The sequence below is a fragment of the Ambystoma mexicanum genome, chromosome 10 (assembly GCF_040938575.1).
Source record: "Ambystoma mexicanum isolate Mex_15411 chromosome 10, UKY_AmexF1_1, whole genome shotgun sequence".
Taxonomy (NCBI): domain Eukaryota; kingdom Metazoa; phylum Chordata; class Amphibia; order Caudata; family Ambystomatidae; genus Ambystoma; species Ambystoma mexicanum.
In genome coordinates, this window is record NC_090932.1 from 1074933143 (window position 1) to 1074956362 (window position 23220).

Consider the following 23220-nt stretch of genomic DNA (forward strand, 5'->3'; position numbering starts at 1 on the left):
GAAATAATAATAATGTCGTAATTTCAAAGAATACCAATCCGGAGCGACAATTTATATGTTATTTTATGTTATGTAAATCACCATTCTCTAATGTTCTTGGTATAATAGAATCATGATACTCTCACATTGTACACACTTAAAGTTTTAGGAAATAATAATAATGTCGTAATTTCAAAGAATACCAATCCGGAGCGATAATTTATATGTTATTTTAAATAAATTGTGCCAGTCAATGTAAAATGTTATATATATATCCTTCCGGTGTGATAAAATCAAATGGCTCTACATAATGCCTGATCTTGTATCTAGCAATCGTCTGGTGCATTTGTAGTGAAGTGAATAATTACTAGGATGCGCTATCTGGAACGCCTATCATGTGGTTCTGGGTCTTAATCTGTTTAATGTAATAGATACGTTGTATCACAAGGGTATGCTATAATATTCACTAATTACCTAGGGAGCAAGAATTAAAATATCAAAGTTATATGTAGCTTTAATATGGATAATGAGCACGTGGATTGGTTCAAACATAGTAACAAACATTCTTTTGTCCCATCCAGATTCTGGATTATAACTATACAAATGTTATATACATGTTGATTCACTTTGTTAGTTATGTGCACAGAGATCATTATTATATGAGTCGCTTTAAGATCTGAACAGAAATGAGGTCCCCTTATAGAAAGGACACCATTTTGTTGTCGTGTTCAATCCGAGAACTGTAGCATTTAGTTTGAGACAAGCTGAAGCATGAACAATTTGCAGTTTCTTTTCCTTGTTCCCACCTCTTTTGCCTAACATGATTTTCTTGAGGCCAATAAATCGTATGTCCGCTTTGTTGGAGAAGAACTTGAATGGCAGCTCTAACAAAATGGTAGAGCTTCTGATAGAACATGCAACACGGGAGCACAAAAGGACAATTGAATTGATAGATAAAATAAAAAAAGAAATTGCAGAAAAGAATTTGCAAGAAACAACGAAAGAGAAAAATTATAACGCCATGCATGACATTCTAAAAAAGACCAGGACGAAGTTAAACTAAGAAAACTAAGAAAGCACTATAGAGATGAAAGAGACTATCCGGAGGATAGGGTGTATACCTTTCAAGCTAAATATAACCAAATTTACGAAATTTGATCTAAAACAAGCACACCTAATGCATCATCTGCAAGCTCAGATGCTGACTCGGAAGGAGAAACACTCACCGTGGAAGACACAACTGAGAAAGAAAGTACAAGGGGGAGATCAACCTCTAGCTTCATGAATCAAATAAAGAGGTATAAGAAAGGCAATAGAAATTTTCCACCAAAACAGGTCTGTTTTCAGTTACCTGGGAACATAGGATCAACAACCAGTACACCAGGAGGAGAGGAAGGAGGGGTTGGGGGGTACAAGACCCAACAATTCTAGGACCTCAAGGAAACGCAAACAAAAGGTACACCAGAGCGTGCGCAAAAGAATTGAACAGAACGAAATCGCACAGAACCTTGTCCTGAACCTATCTAGAAGAGGGTTATCTCTCGAACAGAACAAGTTACTTAATAAAGGACTGTCATTCGCCCCCACGGCGAAGCACAACAAAACGGATTTACACATAGACCTATTTAAATTTGTACGAAAATTAAAACGTAAAAGTTTTTTGCCACCAAAGCACCTGGGAACTACCATTAACAAACGACGACTCAACCAAGTGACCTGAGCATCAAAGAAATAGAGGAAATTCATCTACTCAGATCCATCGCAGAGCCTGCAGACTATGACATCAACCAAGTACTAAGAGACCTAAATGTGGAACCTGATATGCTGTCCATCAAAGAGCTAAAACCAGTTTCTAAATGTGTACCCCAATTTGCAGCGGACAATATTATCAACACCTTTTATAAAGCGGTATCACAGGACCTACACCAGACAGATTATAAGAGACACAAGGCGAAAACTACACGCAACCTGACTATGAAGGAACAAGAAGCCCTCCGGATTTTAGAGATTGACCGCTCTATAGTAATAAAAGAAGCAGACAAGGGGGGGGGCAATATCATGAACAGAGAGGATTATCTAGAGATGGCCAGGAAACACCTGAGTACACTAGGCTGCTATGAAACACTACATACCAATCCAATGAAACAAATATTACTGAAATTGGACCAACAAATCAAGATCTGGCCTCTTGGCGGATGACGAAAGAAGTTTCCTTACTATCAAAGAACCCATATTAGCGATTATGTACTTTTTGCCCAAGATACACAAGGAATACGACCAGATACCAGAAGGACGACCAATCCTTAGTGGAATAGGCTGGGCAACAGAGAACATCTCCCAATATCTTGATAATATACTAAGACCAAGAGCAATGAGTTTGAAGGCATACCTAAAGGATAACACTGACGTCATTCTTAAGCTGAAAAATGTGAGTTGGAAAAGAAACTATCAACTTGCAACATTGGATGTGAGGGCCCTCTATACATCGATTCAGCACACATGGGCTTTGAGAGCAATAGATCATACTTTCAAGGAGGACTCGGCGTCAATGTACCAGCAAATCCAAATGATAAAGGAAATGTTGGAACTAACATTTGAAAGTAACATTTTCAACTTTAATAACAGCTTTTGCAGACAGACCAAGGGCGTAGCAATGGGCACCAATACGCCTCGGCCCTAGCAAACATCTTTATGGGTCTGTTTGTCTTTGTAAATAATTGTGTCCTCAAAGCATATGAGAAAGAACTTGTGCACTGGATGAGATATATCGATGATGTACTAATAATATGGAAAGGCATAACATCAGAATTCATGGACTTTAAGGATAGGATCAACCATAATGAAATGGGAATACAATTCACAGGCTCCTGCGATGAGACAAGGATAGACTTTCTGGACCTTTCAATATATATTGACCACAATCGGATCAGAACTTGCACATACCGGAAACCCACATAAGTTAACTCAACTCTACATGCAGAAAGCTGTCATTATAGACCAACCATTCTCAACATACCCTCAGGGGAATTTTTAAGAGCCAGGAGACACTGTCAGACAATGGAACATTTTGAGAAGGAATGTACGCTCCTAACATCAAGATTTCTGGCAAGAGGCTACACAGAACAATGTGTTAAGAGAGCTTTGGACAAAAGTTCAACAAAAAGCGAAGAACAAACTCTAACAACTAAGATTAAAGTGACGGAACAACCAACGATTGGCTTTATTACACAATACAGCTGTGATCACAGAACCCTGTATAAAATCTTAGCGAAGCATTGGTACCGCCTTAAACTTGATGACAACATTGCAAATAATGAGGATGACAAACCAAGGACTATCTACAAAAAGGCGCAAACCTTAAAGAATAAATTAAGTTTCTCAAACTTACCAGACCTAATTGTGGAGGAACCATTGAACTGGTTAAAAGTGTCAACCAATGGTTTTAGAAAATGCGGATCATGTACAATGTGCAAATTTGCACATAGCACAACTGACTCATTTACTGGCTCCAACAACAGAACCTTGAACATTTTACAATCCATCAATTGCAGGTCAAATCACGTAGTCTATGGAATCATATTTGTTTGTAATCTGGTCTACATTGGCAGTACGATTAGAGAATTAAGGATTCGGGCCAGGGAACACCTAGCCAAAATTGGCAGCCAGGATCCAAGACTGCCACTGGCATGTCATTGGTAGGAAATACATCAAATGGACAACAAAGCAGAGTTACGATTTATTGTCCTCAAGAAGATCACGTTAGGCAAAAGAGGTGGGAACAAGGAAAAGAAACTGAGACAAGCTGAAGCAAGAACAATTTGCAAACTCAATTCTACAGTTCTCGGATTGAACACGGACAACGAAATGGTGTCCTTTCTATAAGGGGGCCTCATTTCTGTTCAGATTTTAAAGCGACTCATTATATAATAATGATCTCTGTGCACATAACTAACAAAGTGAATCAACATGTATATAACATTTGTATAGTTATAATCCAGAATCTGGATGGGACAAAAGGATGTATATATACCTCATGAAGCTTTCAGAATGTTTGTTACTATGTTTGAACCAATCCACGTGCTCATTATCCATATTCGAGCTACATATAACTTTGATATGTTAATTCTTGCTCCCTAGGTAATTAATGAATATTATAGCATACCCTTGTGATACAACGTATCTATTACATCAAACAGATTAAGACCCAGAACCACAGGATAGGCATTCCAGATAGCGCATCCTAGTAATTATTCACTTCACTACAAATGCACCAGACGATTGCTAGATACAAGATCAGGCATTATGTAGAGCTATTTGATTTTATCACACCGGAAGGATATATATAACATTTTACATTGACTGGCACAATTTATTTAAAATAACATATAAATTGTCGCTCCGGATTGGTATTCTTTGAAATTACGACATTATTATTATTTCTTAAAACTTTAAGTGTGTACAATGTGAGAGTATCATGATTCTATTATACCAAGAACAGTAGAGAATGGTGATTTACACCTTCTTAAAATGGCCGCTCTATTTTGGCATAGGGATGAGCTGCACACCCGATGGAAAGTGTACTAGTGCTGGGGTCCATTGCCATGGCGACAGAAACACAATTATGAGGGAGAGGACGCCTATTGACGCCCCCTCTGGACATTTGGCAGCACGCGATTATACGCGAGACCACTGTAAACTAGGTAAGAGACCATCTCTTAAGTGTGGCGCTTTGCCCTCATGAAAAAATGTCTGCCGTGCGTTTGTGTGTGCGTTGAAGAACGCCGCGGACGATTCCATTATCCTGCCCAGCATGGCGTCTCCGCGCGCGCGCACACAAACAATATTCTCATTCAAACATTATTGATTAGACGCTGTCTCAGAACAGCTATTACTACAAATAGAAATGAGCATATATCTTTGAAAGCACCGGAGAAAGGGAAAGTAATTTATAAAGACTATCTAAAAAATTACTAGAATTACATGTATTTACCGTGCCATTTCACAGGGAAAGTTGCAGCAAACCATACGTGAAGGTTTACTTCTGTAGAATATATAACATCTTATACCATAATGTATACTGGGCACCATGTTTTGGGATTGGTTTATAGAGCATGCACATTAATGACAACGGTACCATTTCAATGGAACCCAAGGGACCCATGGATAAGGATGAAATATGCTTGCCACTAAATAATATGAGACCTTTAAATGACTCCGTAAAAAATGGCAAAGATGATACTATGATTGATTTATTGTCTTCAAGGGATCTAACCCGAGACTTGAGGAGCGGATACTGTCTGCTTAACCCACTAAGGGTCATTAGGTGAAAACAAGGTAAAACGGAAACATTTATTCTTATTTGGAATAAGAATGTGACAATATATCCAGGATTGACTAATTAAGGTGTCTTTGATTATCTCTTGACCTTCTTTGTCCTTCCGTATCCCCAACCCCATTTTTTTTGTTTTTTGTTTGTTGTTCTTTGATTTAACAAACATTATTTCTGTAACTAAACATATATCATTATATTACGTGTATCTCATTTGGTAACATGTGAATGAACATACCTGCTTTTTTTTGATGTTGGATGATATCGAAAAACAATTTTTTTCGTTAATACACTAAACTAGCCCTGATTTGAAGAAGGTCCTAAAGGGGACCAAAACACGTGTCATCTGAAAGGGCATTTATATATTAAACCATGTTTTGAAAAACTGGGCGCAGTCTCATCCTGGGTTTTCCTTCTTTTTTTAAATGTTGAAGAAAGAGCTCATGCACACTTTGCTAGTCGGGGCAGTGGCAAGGCATGTACGCTTTGCCTTCCGAAGAAGCATCCCTTTGTCCAGAAACACTGTAATTAATTATTATGACTGTACAAAGATGTGGCACTCCAGCTTCGTATTGATAAGGAGGATAATTACATTCATGCTTTGGACTTAAAAGATAGTTACTAGAGCTGTGTACAGTTGAAGCATATTTAAATACCACTGCACCGTTGGGCCAGTATGGCCGTTCAGAGTTGGTACAAGATGCAACCCTTCGTAATGATGTTAGGAGAGGAGAGGAGAGGAATCGGTGCGCAGGCTAGGCTCTGGCTGTTGTACAGGATAGGAAAATCACATCCAACCCCTTTAGCAAGAGTAACATGGCTGCAGCATAAATGGCAGAAAGGCAGGCAGATCAAGAGTTGGTTTTCAAGATGTTCTAGGCACAGGTTTGGCGGTTTTCTACCTAGGGACACTGGCTAGCATAATCAGTATGCCGTTAGATGGGGAAAACTGTTCAGAAGACAATTGGGCTTTTGAGAAATCCAAGAAAGAGGATGAGCCAGCGCATTTCCTGCAAGCAATTTCCAGTAGACCATTCTAAAGGAGAGCCTCCACAACAGTTGGAAGAGGATATAGAGGGCATTGCTCATTTGGATTGCAGGGCAGCAGTCCTCAAAGGCCCGAGCACAAACATGGCAGCAATATTCCCAGCAGTAAGGACAAGGACCAGTATTGTACAGAGAAGCTTAGACAGAGGACAGGGTGGCCCTTACAGTGGAGCTCTATCAACAGAGCAGTGACTGCAACATGACGATGCCCTCCCGCAATTCCCTTCAGGCAAAGGGTTACACTATATGCTCACAAACGGGATATCGCCTCAGAAAAGTGGGTGAGAGATACCGTAAAACAGGGCTATTGCATGGAGTTCCAAGAGAAAACGTGTAACATACCAAAAAGGCCAGATTGAGCAAGCAAAGAACAATTCCCTCTGTCACTAGTGCAGGTCAAAGGCCTCTTGGACAATCAAGCCATAGAGGAGGTACCAAAGAAGGGACAAAATATATGTATATATTCAACATACTTCATTATTCCAGTGAAAGACTGGTAATACCAGACCTGAGACCTCTGAACAGGTGTTAGGAGAACTCCATAATTCAGGACAATGACTCTTCAAGAAGACATCCCCTTTTTACGGTATTAGCATAATTGTTTGTTTTCTTTTTCACGATGGAATAATACATTTGGCTGATTTTGGCCAGTACCATTCAATCGTAAAAAAAAATAATTAGGCTAATACATACCGAACATGGGTAGCAGGGGTTGCGGGGGTGTCCCCGCTCCCTATGTTCAGTATGTATTAGCCTTGGGGGTTAGAGGGGTGCCCCCACTTCCTCAATATTGGAGGTGGGGGACTGGGGGGTGGGAGGGGCGGGTGAAGAAAAAGGGACCCTGCGACGTCGGTTCCAACCTGCATTTGAGGGACTATATGACGCTGCAGGGCTGAAGGGGACCAGGCCGCGGGCAGTGCGGAAGGGGGAAGAGGGAATGGGGTGGTGGATTGTGTGAGTGCGTTTGATCCTCTGAGAATTGATCACATGTGGACTTTTTTTTTTAATAGTTTGCAGCGATCAATTCTTAGACGAACAAACACAACCAAACCCTTTTTACAGCAGGGAGAATACATGGCCACAACTTGAAAGGTGTTTGTTTTCATATTTTAATGTATTGTAAGCACAGACATATTACTCAAGATTCAGAGTGGGTCATTGTCACCAGTTCAAATTACTATTGTCTGCAATAACAACAGCCTCCCTCCCAGGTCTTTATCCAGATCCATCTCTTCCTTGTCTGACCTTACAATGTCTCCTGGGTATTTATCCTCCACCTAGTTCTCCCCTTGCCTGGCCTCAGCTACTCACCTGGAACTCTCCTTCAAACTCCTCCTTGTACTCTCTATATTTGCCAATGTTTGTCAAACTTCTCTTTCCAAATCTAGTTCCTTCTCCAAACCAGGCCATCTCTCTCCAAAAACCTACACCGCCAGACTGCTATTGTAGGTTTTTATAGGTCTATGCATCCTCCTCTTGGGCTGCGCTTTTAGTGAGGGACTGCACCTATGTCCTCAAATCGGTAAGAGCTGGGATTGGCTTCCCCAACTAGGCTCACCTGAGTTTACTGTTGGTTTTAGACCCAGGACCAAGCCTTTATCTGGTTGGTCCACCAACCTGAAATCGACCTCCCTTTTTGTGTTACTCGAGGGCGTAACCTGGAGATGACACATCTGTCCTGCTTCTCCAACATTTGAAATGGATGCTAGTAAATCCATTACAAATATTTTTAATCCCTGCGAGTGTATAGTGCTTGTCTGTCATAAAATTGCAACTTTGTGTCACTCTCGATTGAGAACTTGACAAGTGGACCATTGATTGCTGAGTTTGTGTAATTTGCATGTGTGAATACTGCTGGTAACCATTGAACTTGCAACATTGTATCGAGAGTGAGAACTCAAGGCTCTGAGGCAATTTCTTTGGGCCTTCTGAAGTGAACTATCATCTCCTGCAGAACCATCGGCAACAGTTGGTGTGGGTTTTAGAAAAACTGAATTTCAGAGAATACACACTCCATACTTTCTTTAGCCAGCAAGCTAAAATGACATTGGAAAACAAAACAAGGGTTGACAATATGGTAAAGCCGCAGAAACCAACACCTGCAGATCAGTAGGCTGTAAATAGCCTGCACTTCAACGGATCCTCAAGTGGAGCGGCATTCTGGATGCTTGAGTGCCACACTTTTTGAAGGGATTGGCAAAGCATTTTAATCTAGTGTATTACCCCCAGCCTCTACTAATCATCTGCTTGCGCTCCAAACCTGAGTAGCAGATGGCCTTCCCAAGGATGGTTTGAAAAAACATTCCTGACATGAGAAGGGATGACATTGCAAAGATCATCACATTGCAATGGCTTCAGCAACCAGCCAAGCCTTCCTTCTTTTCAGCTGTTCAAGTTAGTTGCGTACTGTGCAATGTTTCCTTTGCTGGTCCCGTTTCAATTTCTTCTTGTTCGTTTTCATTATTCTAGCTTTGGTATTACTATTCCTCTCCTTTGCAATTACTTTCCCAACTTTGTGGTTTCTATCCCCCTCCTTCAGTTTACTGGCTGATACTTTTCATTGAACTGAACATATTATGCTACAATGGAAAACGCATTAGCTTTTCAAAGTCTCAGGCAGGGGTGGGCTGACCCATTGGGAACTCTGGAGATTTCCCGGTAAGCCGCTGCACCCCGTGCCTCTTTTGTGTGGTAACGTGTTTTATTTCCAAATGTTCTCATAGAAGAAGTTTGGGCTTGCTGAACATGTGTACTGTAGAGCCACTTGAACATTATTTCCAGGGCCTATTTTGGTTCCCAGTCCACTCTTGGTCTTCATCAGATGGTAATGGGCAAAAGTGAGGGAAGAGATACGTTCTGAGAGTTTTATCAAGATTGGCATCTGAAGAATGCAGTGGTGTGATCCTCTATTTTTTTTGTTTTTTTTTTGTTTTATTGTTTTATTTCAAACCTTTAACTATTAAATACAACTATAAAAATACTTTCCAAATATCCATATATAAAATTGAAAAGAATAAAACAAACCACAAAAAGAAAGAAAAACATCATAACAACAACCTAAAAGGAAAAAAAATGATACTTCAAGATATACAAACACAATCCAAACAAGGAGAAATGTCCTGTTGGGGTTTCCCTTTTTGTACATCAATTTCCTCGGTATCACTTAGGGGAATTCCACCAAGAAACTCAACCAGAGCAAAGATCAGCATATGACTTTCTCCCCTTAGGAATTTTGACCACCACTCATCCGCATCTAGTTTTGGAGCTGTTGCAATTGTCCGGCCGAAGAACAGAGACTGACGGTCTGACCAGCCAACACATGTTGTTAGTAGATGCTTCAATGATTCTATATCTATAGGGTTCCGACAGATTCTACAGGCCGACTGTCCTACATTAAGCTGTTTCCTGGCGACTAGGAGTTCCCTTGTTGGATACAGGTTTAATCGGATTCTCAAAAACTGCCCGTGCACAGACGGAAAAGAAAACCTCTTCAGGTAGTTAGGTATCTGGTTCAAGTGTTTGCACTCCAGGGCGTAATCTTTCATAACAATCAGTTTATTCCTTTTGGCCTGTGTCAAAAACCCAGTCCTGTTGATTTTTATAATTTTTTTTTTAAATCAAAACTGGATTGGAGATTAAAGTTGCCACTGAAGGAGTCCAGATCTGCTAGACAATTAGTGCATTTTGTTTTCCATATGAATAGATAATCCACATTGCTTGACATAATATTGTCTCCCAAGATGGATAACTGTGGAATCATGTGGGCCAGCAACGATTTACGGAAAAGAGCGAGGGATATCCACAGAGAAACTGAATATAGGGATTGCAAGCCCAACTCAAAACGCCTCCTCAGATGTTATGGACAATTGCATCCACAACAGCTCATTTTTCACCTTTCTCCTTTTTACTAAGGGCTCGCTATACAAAAATCTAGCAACATTTTTCCAATAATATCCTTTCAAGAAACCTACATACAGGAAATACATCTTTAGTTACAGTGGGGAAACGTGTGTAGAGGCTAATATAAAGAGGTTACTAAACTAAGAAACTGTAGGCCTTCTAAACACAAGTCTAAGAAACAAACTTCAGTCATTGTCAATGACACAGAAGGCGCCCTGACTGAAAGCCAACAAGATAAAGACTTTCCAAATAGAATTTTGAGAAATCATCAAAATGTACTTTTGAAATGGAATCATTACTCCAAGGCATCAAAATTAACTTCTGACCAAAGACAAGGATTTTCTAAACATAATTGTGAGAAACAATCAAAATGCATTTGTGAAAAGGAACAGCTATTTTGAGGAACTATCAAAATGAACTTTTGAAGTGGCAAAAAACCACTTAACTATTGAATCATCAATACTTTGTCAATTTGTTTTTTTTCAAGATGGTCTTTAATTAAATCACCAGTTGTATACTCACCTGACTTGTATGAGTTTCATTCACAAATCTAATAGTTGGTGCAATTTGGATCACCCAATCAAGCAAACTTTCATTTTCTATCTTTGCTTGTTTTATGACTTCTTTGTTGGCGGTGGACTGCCACATCACTTACTAGTATACAAATAAATTGGCCACTAGGCTAGCACCAAAAACGTGGATTATCCATCCACTGGCCATCAGGCAGGAAACCAATCTTTTCCGTTTTCCTAAACAGTTGAAAACATTTCTATTTATTTAGTAAACAAAAGCCTAGACATCTTCCTGACCAACTGTCCTGTGTTTCATGTTTGTCCACATGTCTTTATGTGCACCCTGATGCCTGCGGGCTGCCGTGCGGTATAAATAAATAAATAGTATGACTGTTTTATGCGTCTTCCTCTCCAAGAAGGAACTTTTAGCAGTCCAGTTTCTTTGTGATTCTTTGCTGCTGATTGCTCCACTTGGCACTGTGAAAGCTCCAGGCCCCGTTTGTTTGCCATCCTTTGGTGGCAGAGTGAAGGAGACCGTGAGAGGAGGATGGATTAGGCCACTGAGTCCCTTAACTCCCACCTAGACGGGTGCTTCAGTTTTTGTCTCGCTCCCCAGACTCTGGGGTCATGACCCTCCTGGCAAAGTTGTTATAATCTCTCAAAAGATGCAACACATGAAGGAAACCATTTTCGGGGTCCCACGGTGCGGCATGGCACTTTATATGAAACATTATATACTGCATTGTCCTCTCCCATCAGCCACTCTTGGCCCTTCGAGGAAGACACTTATTCAGATTGACCCTTCAGGGAGTGATAAAGCATACATTGCCTATCTGATTGTGAAACGCATATGGAACCGGAAGATGTTCTTTTGCTCTCATTGGATCCTTCCTGTCACTAAGTAGCCCCTAGAGATGAAGACTCTGAACCTCAGAACCTCTGAGGCTCTGTTTAAATGCCATTCTTAACCGTCGCACCTGCCGCAGGGTTCGTCCACAGAAACCAAACTTGAGACTCAAAGTATGGTTCAAAAAGGTTTAGTGCACAACAAAAGTAGGGCAAGAGTTTAGGGTAACCTGAATCTAAGAATTGCAAGAAAGATTATAATTCCAGCTAGTTTAAGCACTGTAGTCTGTAGATGTGTCCCTCTCTTTCCTTGGGCTCCACCCCCTGATGTTCAAATTACAGTCACTCCACCTGTGAGGTTTGTCCCTGCACTTGCTTCTTGTATTGGCTGAGTGGTTGTTGTGTCGATCTCTCACATGGACTTTCCAGCCTTCAAAGCTTGAGGAGCCTAGGGTATTTCTTCAGTGTTTCAAAAACGGAATGAAGCTGCATCAGACTGCCCTAGACCTGGGTATGATGCAGGATAGGTACAGGACTAGCAAATGCAGGCTCTGCTACAGTCATCATAAGTACTGGACTGTTAGGTGTCTTGGTCTGTACCTCTGCTCTGACTCCTACCCTCCCTACCTCTGACTCTTCCTTCTTCTTATCTGGTGTTCTATCCCTTAGTACCTACTTGATGCCCATAAAAGTCACACCCTCTTAATATCCCTGCTTAGTTTCCAGCCTTTCCTTCTCACCCCTCATGCTCTCTTTATCAGTCCCTTCCTCCTCGATAGTCATGTAAAAAAAAACATTTTTTATATCGGGGAACCCGTTTAGTTTACTAATGGAACATATCCCAAAGTTAGTGGCCCATGAAATTGTCAAGGCATATGGTTATCAGAACTATTTCTTTATGCCAAATTCATTAGGCATATGAACAATTTATGATGACATATCCACGTTATAACTCTCTATGCACCAGATACTTGGCATCTGGTTATTTCTTAAAATATAGGTTTCAAACCACTATGAATATATAGGTGCATTCAATGTGTTTGTTTTTTGTCTTCTATGTCTTGATTTGATTTTCCTCTAGAACCACATTAGTTTAGGGACCAGTGTATGGTTTATGTTGTTTTGTTTATGACAATAATATATTTTTCTGTCTTCAGTCTATAACTTTGTTATATGTGCATATAAGAGAATTTTTTGCTTTAATACAACCAATTATATTCACTATGCAGCCCCTTATTTGTGTTTTTCTTCCTTGACAATTTCATGGGCCACTAATTTTGGGATATGTTCCATTAGTAAATGAAACAGGTTCCTCAATACAAAAAAAAGAAAACATCTTTAGATGACTATATATTTGGGTAGAACCCCTGTGCAGTAGTACTGTCCCCTTTTTTGCTTCTTATTTACGATTGCCCAAATCTGCTACTAGCCACCATGGGCAAACCGGATTTTTGATTTAGGTATTAATCGATGACCATATGCCAACCCCCTTCCTTCTTTCCTTTTCTCACCTCCTCTCCTCAAGATCTCAAGATGCTGCTTCTCTTTCCTGCCTTCTCTTCATCTGTTAATTTTCCTCTACTTCTCCCTGTCACCTAAATACTTTTCTTCTAGCCTTCTTCTCTCTTGATTTACATGACTTTTTTTCTCTTTATTTGTTTTTCCCTCCGCTTTACTTTCTTTCCCAACTCCTCTTCAGATTTTCCTTGCTTCTTATGCTGCTCTGCTCCTCTCTCTCCTTTTGCTCTGGTCTTAATCTTGCCCTTCTTTCTTTTTCTTTTCTGTGTTTCGCCATAGGTTTTTCACCCCCCCCCCCCTGATTGTTCACTTTCCACTTTCCCCTTCTCAGTTGTCAAAAAAAACTAAATACTAGAACGTACGTGCCCACGAACACGAGCTGCGCTCTGCTAGATAGCCAAGTAAGCTGATTGCGGGGAACAGTCCTTCGAAATCAAACTATGTCGCAGCTACAGCACGTTAATCTATGCGTCTCTGCATGGAACGCTCATAACCGTCGTTCACCATCTGATTTGTCAAATCCTGGCTACCCCTGTTATCACTGTCCTCTGTACAGTGACTGGCAGTCTATCGGTCAACATCTCTTCCACATACGTGAGCTCTCCCTTCCAAGCTTGTGGGCCAGCACATGATAGTTGGTGATAGTCCTTCGAGGCTTTTTGCTCCTATCCATGTTCCACAGCCTGGCCTGCAATTCTCTTATGCTGTACATTTTGCCTTTTACATTTATTAGTTATTACATTTGTAAGAGTTCTCGATTGAGTGGCCAGCTAGTTAATGAAACATAAATGTATGCATATAAATAACCCTCTTTCTTCATCACACAGGGCCCTGGACTGGAAGCCAGAGTTACAGGAGATGGCGAGACCCCATCTGACAGTGAAAGTAAACCTCTACCTGCTGCAACTCCACCAGGCCAGGGAACGGATGACACCCCAGAGGTTCTGAACAGAGCCCTCTCAAAGCTGTCTTCAAGGTAATATTCGGATCTGCTTTTTCCGATAAAGATGGGTGTTGGTTTCTCATGTTGTCCATCTCATATACCTGCTTTACATCTTTCCGTATTCTCTTGCAATCAGCCTGCTCCACGGAAGGAATTTGGCCAGAATAAGATGGAGCTGTGCTGTGGCAAAAACTGTCTTGCCAGAGCCACGTTCCATGTAGACATGAGGCCCAAACCCCTCCAAGTTTAGAAAACTCTCTGCCCCTGACTGCAGTGAGTCTCCCAAACATAGTGTCTCAATGCGTCCAGTTGAGTGGTGAACGTCTTCAGACAGCATCTGAAATTCGTCCTTTGCTCAACAGCCCAAACTTAAACTATTAAACCGTTGTGAGAAACCTGAGGGTATTCTTACTCCCAAGACCCCTGGATCCTCTTCTCAGATGGCCAGGGAAAGGCCATTGCTCTTGGATCCCGACCATGGGCATAATTATAGGGCGGCACAGGGGGTTTTGTCCCCCCCCCGAACTTCTATCGCATGCATTTTCCCCCCATCTTTTGGAGGGAGGGCAGGGGGGCCATAATCATCAATTATGTAATTGGATAGCGCGAGCCCGGCTGTGGTGCCCAGCAAGACTTGGGCTGTCTCATTACATAATGCTGAGATGCCTGGCAGCTGCGCTGCAACACATTCAGGGCGGGATGCCCTGCATGGCTCAGTCCCTCACCTTGGCTGGCATGGGCCTGGCTGCTCAGCTCGCTACCAAAAACTGTGTGTACAGACTTATCCCAAAGGTTGGTCTTGCTTACACCTGTAGTCCTAATTGTATGTGGTGGCCCCAAAGGGTACTGCATGCAATTCTGCCTAACACTGTCTGACAAATTCACCAAACACCAGTCAGCCAGACCTACCACAGCTCTGTACTCGCATTGCCTCGAGGTTCAAACTAAAAAGAGCTGAAGGAGCCAGTTTCCCCATATTAGCTGCCAAGTATTGGAATGCCCCTCCCCTTTCCATCAGAATGGAACCCGCGTTCTGGACCTTCAGAGCTGAAGTAAAGAGCTGGCTCTTCGATGAGAATCACTAACGGATGCCCAGTATGCTCTGCAAAAGAAAACCTATCTGCCTGACTCAATACTTCTGTATCTTTTATGCAACACTGTCACCCGGACACTGGCGCCAGCATTCCGTATATCGGCCTACCTGTATTTTTCTCCTGTATTGTAACTTCATTGTAACTTCCTTCGACCTGCCTATAACCAATGGTCTACCTGCACTTATTGTTGTAATCCTTGTATGTTTGTAACACTTCTTAAGGTCTGGCGCCCAGTTACCCAAGGATTTGGTGCGCGTTACAAATAAATTAACTAAACTAAACTAAACTGACTCAAAGTCAGCAGCCAGGGTGCTGAACTGGGTGTTGCAGGGCCTGGCGCCTGTGCTGCCACGCTAGCAGCACCACTTCCAGGGGTCGCGGGGCAGAGAATCGTTTTCCGGCTTTGTGTTTGTGCGATACACAGACAGGAATTAGGAAGCTCATTCAGCTTGCTGGTTTCTGTCTGGAGGTGCGTGAGTTCAAAGAGGTTAGGTCGGTGTAACATGAGACGTGGCGTGGGCGGCATTTAAAAGTAAAGCAGAGGTACTTGAAAAAAATATATATATTTTTAATTGTGTATGTTTGTTGGGGGGCTGGGCTGTGGGCTGACCCTAGTGAGAGCGCGTGTCACATTTGGACGATGTGAGCAGAGCTCACAGTACACATTAAGGCCCCAGGTATGAAGACACACTAACAATAACAAATGGTGCATTCTCTGTGGCAAGCCACAGCTCTGCAACGCCTCTAAAATTAGTCTTGCCACTTTTCAAATGCTACTAAAGCACCACCATCCTAATTTCAAAATGAAGTTGGTGGAAGGTGCGCCCTCCCCAAGTAGAGTGGAAAGAGTCGAGCTGAGAAAACCTGTGACCCAAAACTGTCGTACTCCACAAATTCTGTGAAATGAACTTGAGTGCTATACGCCTTCCAAACATGGTGAACCTTTGTTAAGAAGTTTTTTCTCTAGGTGCACAGAAAGAACCTTATGGGATTTTGTGTTAAAAGCACACTTTTAGGAGCCCTGTATAGCTTTCCCCCTTCCGCCAAAAATAATCTTCACCATTAGTAAACGGGTGTCATGGTTTAGGTTACAGGCCTCCAAAAACTGCTTCACTTACCAAACTAAGCAGGGGAGTATCCAGCATTGTAAAAGTGGCGGGGGTGGGGGGTGAGCTACGAAATGCAGTGTGTGGAATTCCACATGGTCTCATTGGTGCCCCCAAACCGCCCACCTCTGCCCCAATCTACTTTTTTGGTAACATTAGTGGGAGATGGCATTTTAACACAAAACAACAAACATAAAACTGCAGGATCATTCCAGATGCAGGAAACTCATCTATTAGAGCTCTGTCCAAGCCCTCTGTGGCCAAATACATGCACACTTCCTAATTATTATATGGATTGCACCAACAGAAGTGACTTCAGAGAAAAGGACATTGCAAGGCGCTTCATCAGTCCTTGATACTTGGAGGCACCATGGAAGTGACTTCAGAATAGGTTGCCATGAATAAGCCAAGTGACAAATAACTTTGTGGTGCAAAATACCTAAATTGCACTATTGTTATATGTGGAGCAACTCTATAGTCATTAGGCTTTTCCATTATAGTACCATGATACATTAACATAAGCTTTGAAGTGAATCAGAGTCACTTGCAGAGCTTCAGATAAGGCACAATGTGAGTAAATGATTTGCTCTGGATCACACACTTGGTTAAATGGTGAAACTGGGATGTGGACAATTTAAGCGACTGCGCACATCTTTCCAGGTTTAGTTGATATAGATATTTATTAAGGTTTTGCTTTACATTTCATGTGCATAATTATTTATAGCAATGCCTTGGAAGCAAACCATATAACATAATAAACTATCCTTTCATAGTAAACTAACCATACACTATATACAGTGTCATACAAATATGTTGAGCAATGGGAGTATGGCTTTAGTTTTATTCTCCCCATTCTGCATGCAAAGTCACAATAGCATCATGTAGATTAATGTGAGCCTAACAAATCCCCCTTGGGTTTTAAACCCATAATCATTATTTCATAAAGTATGCAACATTATGCATCCTTCTCACTTTTGAACACTCCCTCCCATTCCCATTTCTAAAGGGACAAAAGTCCCTGGTAAAAGTACCCCCTCCCGCCTCCCATCAGTGCCTAATGGCTCACATTGTAATGCTCTATTGATACAGAGCAACGTGAGGACCGTCTGCTGCCTGGAGCTTCTTGGGACATTATCCTGGCAGCGGGATACCTCTACCATTCGGGAACTGGTAAGGTGTTCTGGCAGGACAATGAGCGTGCTGAGTAGGAATTGCCCAGCACACAGTGTCCTGCCAGTGGGACACTTTTGCCGTTGGGAGCCCTCTTTGATGTGTCGAACGGGAGAGGTGTCCCAATGACAGATGTCCCGGTCTGGCTTTTAAAAGAGCCACGGGGGGCAGCTTGCCCCCTCACCCCCCCGCCTCTCCCGCTTGGTACTTCCCTGCTTGGAGCCATTTGAACACAGGAAAACATACCTTAATTTTAACCAGTCAGAACCTTGTAGAAAGAATCTATCAGCACGTACACATAAGGTGCTGTGCAGAACCCAAGTTTGGAGATATATGGCATTTAAAAATTGATACCAAGTATACTTGATCACCCGCTGCACTGCATTAAACGATGGCTTCTGCCTTTGAATGAAAGGAAAAATCAAGGGAATTGCGAACATTCTAGTGAATCTCTTCCTTTCGGCCATGGCTTTATAATTCAGCTAGGTCAAGTCAACTTAGCCCAAAATTTCAGGGATCAGAGGATGATAAATTATGGTTGAGAGTGTACAATCATATGTGTGTTGACTTTTGTGTTTGAATGAATGATAAATAATGCATTGTTTGTATGTTCTATTGGAATTAGGTTTGTGAATGATATGTTGTGTCACTGGGTGCATGGCAGGCCGGCTGAAGATGTGTCGAGGCCCAATTGAATTTGAAAGATAGGCCACTAGTCTTATGAAAATTATACCAGAGCGACAGCAATGGACTCTCGTGGTGTAGTAGTCTAGTGTTATCCCTCAGGGATTTTGGTTGTTTGACCGAGGTACAACATCACGGCAAAATTGACCGCAGTCCTTTTCGCTGCAAATATGTTTTTACCTCTGGACAAAAAACCAAACCCATGTCTCCCCAAACCGCCAGTACACCCATAAACCCTCCCTACTTACCTTTTCTCCATCCGCTGCCTCTCCTGTACCCTGCAGCGTCAAATCCATCCATCAAACGCGGGTTGGATCTGACGCTGCAGGATCCCTTTTTTCTTTTGTTTTTGTTGGGTCCCCTGTCACCAATGCTGAGGAAGCGGGGGACACCCTGCCACCGCTGAAAGCCAAAAATACCGAACATGGGGAGCAGGGGACACCCCCGCAACCCCAGCTCTTCATGTTCGGTATCTTTGGCTTCGAACTAATGGTGGTGACCGAATCCAATCAAATCTACCATTTGACCAATATCTATCGAACAATTTTGGCGAAACGATCACTAAGAACCACCACCCGCCCTCACACCCTCCACCCCACCCCTACCCCCCAACATTTTCAGCAAAGTTACTCCACTGCAAACAGTGGTCCCGACGTCTTCGCTCTCCTCCAGCTTCTGCCTGGGCTATTCAGCATGGATCATGATGCTTCTTGCTTTCTCTGCTCCTCTCTAACAACAACTCCAACTCTATGGCCTGCTCATGAGGGGGCCTTTTAAGCCTCCGTCTCCCTCCGGTGTGGTTCAGCTGCATTAATGAACTGACCACTTCCTCAACATTGTACCTTTTCAGCCCTCTTCTTTGTCCCATTGCTTAGGAAATGATGGGACTTGAAGTCCCTAATGGAACAATTAGGATTTTGAGTTTCTGTTTTACTTTTAAACAGCAGTTTGGTTCCTATAATATTCTTTAAAGGAACATCAGAAGGATTAGTCATCAGCCTTGATTGAAGACTGAAAGGCAATTCTTTTAAGCCGTTGTTATTCACATATTTCCCTTCACTGTACCTTTGGGTGTTTGGGAGGTCTTTAGTTTAGCAGGTCTCCTGAATTTTAGAGGGGTTTTGATTTCTCCCAAGGCCTTGGAGTTGATTTGTTTTCACCCCTATTTACACATGTATCTTGTCAAACAAGAAGATGGTTATTACAACAAGCCATTACGTACTTTGGCATTGCGGAGCCATCCTACCTAAAGGGAGACCAATACTATGTCTCATCCCACAGAGTCCTCTCATTCCCCTGGGCCCATTCTCCTCCCTAGTGATCCTCCCGCAGAACACCACCCCCAATGTCAGGATCAGAAAGCGTTGACTTTCCCTGGCCACCTGGGAGGAGACTTTAGGCAGGTGCTTTGTGAGGATTCCATAGGATTCATCAAAGCTGGTATTTTACAAAATTTGAATCCAGCAGTGCTGCTGTATTTTTGCAGCAGATCCGCTAGCGATGCTCTGAGATACGGATGTGGGCTGCTCTTATAGTTTAACCTACCTATCTGAGGCCACATGGACGCTCTATGCAGTATACTTCCTTATTGGTCTTGCCGTTTGTCAAATTTCTCAATCCCCACTGTTTGTCTCCAACCACAAAGGACTTCATTTTCTTTGTGTACTTACACACCATACATGACCCGCAGGGGAAATGGCCTTGGATGGGACATAGGTCCCAAGGCAATGTTCTCAGGCCTTCCTGCTGTAACTGTGAGTGTACTAAATAGTCCCTCACATTTTTTGATCGTTTGAGGGCAAACATGGGAATAGGCTTGCTTAGCAGGCTCATTTGAAGCAGTGGCTAGCATTTCTTAATTGTCCTTTTAAGTCCAATGTATTGGGCAGTGGGTAAAGACACACATACATTTTTCTTGCTGACTGGAAGAGTCCTTGGGAGTGAGCAATGTCTCTCTGGGGGTAAACCAAGCCCGTTCCTTGGAATGACTGATGAGCTTTTTGGGATAACCTCTTGCCCTTAGTCATTTATCTAGGTTATTGGCATGAAGTTAGTAAACTGCAGCGGACATACAGTTGGAATGTAGTCACAGGTATTGGCCGTACAGGAGATTCTTTCAAGTTCTATGGGCGGAAGCTATCAAAGTGCAAGATGGTGTTCCTGTCACTAGGTTTTTTATAAAGAAAACCTGCTAGGTTACCCTGTTGATTCTTGATGACAATGGCCAGAAATGTTATATGTTTGTTGTACTCTATGGCAAATGGAATATTCCTATTGTATTGATTGATCCACCTGAAAAACTGCATGAGGTACTTTGTTCCCTGCCACACAAAGACTATATGATCGATATAGTGCTTCCAGACTACATTGGCATGAAATGGATTGGCTTTTTGCTCCGACAAATTGAGTCTCAAACTATGCCATAAAGAAAATAGCAAGACTGGAGGTAAACACTGCCTCCAAAGCAGGGCCATGAGTTTGAAGAAAAAATTGATTGTGAAAGAAAAAGGTTTTCCGGAGAGCTATCGTCATTAATTCAATAATGAACTGACTTGGAACTCTATACTGAAAGGTTTTGTGGAGTCAGATGTTCCCTGATGCACTCATTTGCCTCCTCCTGGGGAATACTTGGCAAAGGGACTTGGGTCTGATTCACAGAGCGTTTACCTATGGGATTGCGCCATTATAGAACGCTTCTTTAAATCAGGCCCTTCATGTCCATTGTCACAAGTAGCTCTGAATCCGAGTCAAAAGTGTGATGAATCAGAGGTGATCATCCTAAAGACCCTGGCCTGGCACCCTTCTCATGTGGCCAGGGCAAGACAGACACTTCCTGATCCTGACCCTGCAGATGGCGTTCAGCGGGAGCATCGCATGGGAGGGAACTTGGGTCCAGAGTTTTGGGAAAACCCTCTCACTAACTTCCCTAGTAATCCCACGATCTTAATGGCCTATTGAAAAATCAAAACCTTTGATAGAAAAAGGATTAAAAACATTAGGAACTTAGTCCCATAATGCCCTAAGTACTGGGACGAGGAAGAGGAGCTCAGTGGCACCGAACTGCAGTGTGCAGTCTTGCTTAACTGATGGCCCACACGTGAGTGGGACTTTTGAATATTTAAGACCCGTCCAGGTATGGACCATCCGAAGCAGTAGGAGAAAGGCAGCTGCCGTGTATGCAGCAGGAACAGAGAAGCCAAGACGCCGGGACCGCTGCTATGTGCATAGCGGATTATGGTGCTGAGAGAGTCGTATAAGGTGGAAGCCCAAAGTGCAGATGTTGCGCAGCGGGAAGCAATGCTGTGACAGGCTGCCCCATGCGAGAGGGATGTTCTCCCTGTCTGGTGCCTTTATTCCAGTGGCTGGTGAGCACAGGAGAAGACAAGGAGCAATGCAGGCTCCTGTTGTGAGAGGCGCGGACCACAGTAGTGCGATTGGAGCTGTCAGAAGCTCTGGATTTGACGAAGGAACAAGGTACAGCAGCAGGTTGAGCGAACGCGCAGGGAGAGACCGGTGAGTTGGCCTTTAATAGGTTATCCCGGGGCGCTCTGCGCGAGACTGCTGGCTGCTTACAAACATTCTGAATACTGAGCTAATGAAAGAAAGTATTTGTTGTGCAAAACTCGTATTGAGCGGAACCGCAAAGAGAAAACGTGCAACTATCATTACCAGAGTAAAGAGGGGGCAATATTGAATCCAGACAGGAACCAACATTGTCAAAGTAAACAGGGGCAATACTAAACAATGACTGTAATCAACATTGCCAAAGCAAAGAGGGGACAATACTCAAGCCAGATAACAACCAGCATTGCCTAAGCCCAAGAAGGGCCATTATATATAAAAAATGGCAGGAGAGGAGCCCTCCTTCTGGATGATATCAAGGGGGAGATGAATCTATCCTGCATTGCATGTGGCAAACAAATCAGTGGAACAAACCGCATCAATGGGTGTTGTATCCTTATGGAAAAAGTTGTGAATCTCAATGTTGTTGAAAGCCAAAAACGTTGTTAAAACTTTGAAGTAAACCTCACCACAGAGTACTTGCAGTACTGGTAGGAGTTTTATCCGTCAGGCGAGCATACCAGGAACGTGACTGTTGGTGGTAGTCCTGCCAGGTTAGTGGATGAGGAAGAAGATATTGAAGTACTGCATTGTGATGAAAGGTGGTTGTCTAAAGAAAGTGGCAAGGCAACTAATGTGTTTGATGAACTGTAGTAAAACCATCCTGACAAAAACATTGTTGTTGATAAAGAAGAAATTTAAATAGTTGTATTTTTCAAAGAGGAGACGTTATATTGAAATATTCACTGGAGATCTGAAGCCAAAGACTTTGTGGTCTGATAAGCAAGAACTTCTGGACACTTTATTCTGAAGAATAATGAACCTTGTTTACTATAAGACAACCCAAGCCCCAAGTGAGACCCTCACAGAGTGAAGGAACGTTCTGTTGGAAACAGAACTTGGCTATTGGAAGGAACGTTTGTGTTACCTTTGAAGGAAAACGTGACTAGTGGAATGAACTTTGCCAATTGGAAATGTTTATTTGAAAAATGCTACAGTAGTCCTTGGGAAGGGGATCTGACCCCGGTTACAAGAGTACTTGATTCCAACTGTTATTTTGTTGGGGTTGAACAGCCCTATAATACCTGTATGATTGTGTTGTATATAGAAGTTTGAGGGAAAGATACCTTTTGACATTAAAGTGTTTTCCTTTATTCTTAGTATCATGGGCAGGGAAATCCTCATTAGGTTGTGAAAAGCAAGGCATTTATCACACTGTCAAAGATTAATAAAATGGTTTCTTTTGAAAACCTCTACAAAGTTGTCCGCCTCGCATTTCTGACTCCTCACAAAAGTCATCCCTTCAAAGATTTGTGGAACTGACAAGGTAACTCTCAAATAAGTTGTTGTGAGTTGACTCGTAGGTTTTAAAAAGAGAGCAACAAACTTACAGAGGGGTTCGAGAATGGAACTGCACTGGGCCACTATGGGCCATCCAGGGGGATTAATTTGGTTCTTGTGTATCTCAGGGATGGGCGTAGAAAATGTTCTTGAGCGTTGTTTAAAAACTCAAACTCCTTTTTCGTTTTCC

At 42.3% G+C, this 23220-nt stretch overlaps 1 protein-coding gene across 1 annotated transcript in view; it reads left to right on the plus strand.

Annotated features, from left to right (window-relative positions):
- Nucleotides 1-23220, plus strand: part of CDS2 (CDP-diacylglycerol synthase 2) — a 316181-nt gene that overhangs the window by 93561 nt on the left and 199400 nt on the right. Inside the window, exon 2 of the mRNA XM_069618879.1 lies at nt 13959-14107. Coding sequence (XP_069474980.1) covers nt 13959-14107 — 149 coding nt within the window. The remainder of the gene's footprint in view (nt 1-13958; nt 14108-23220) is intronic.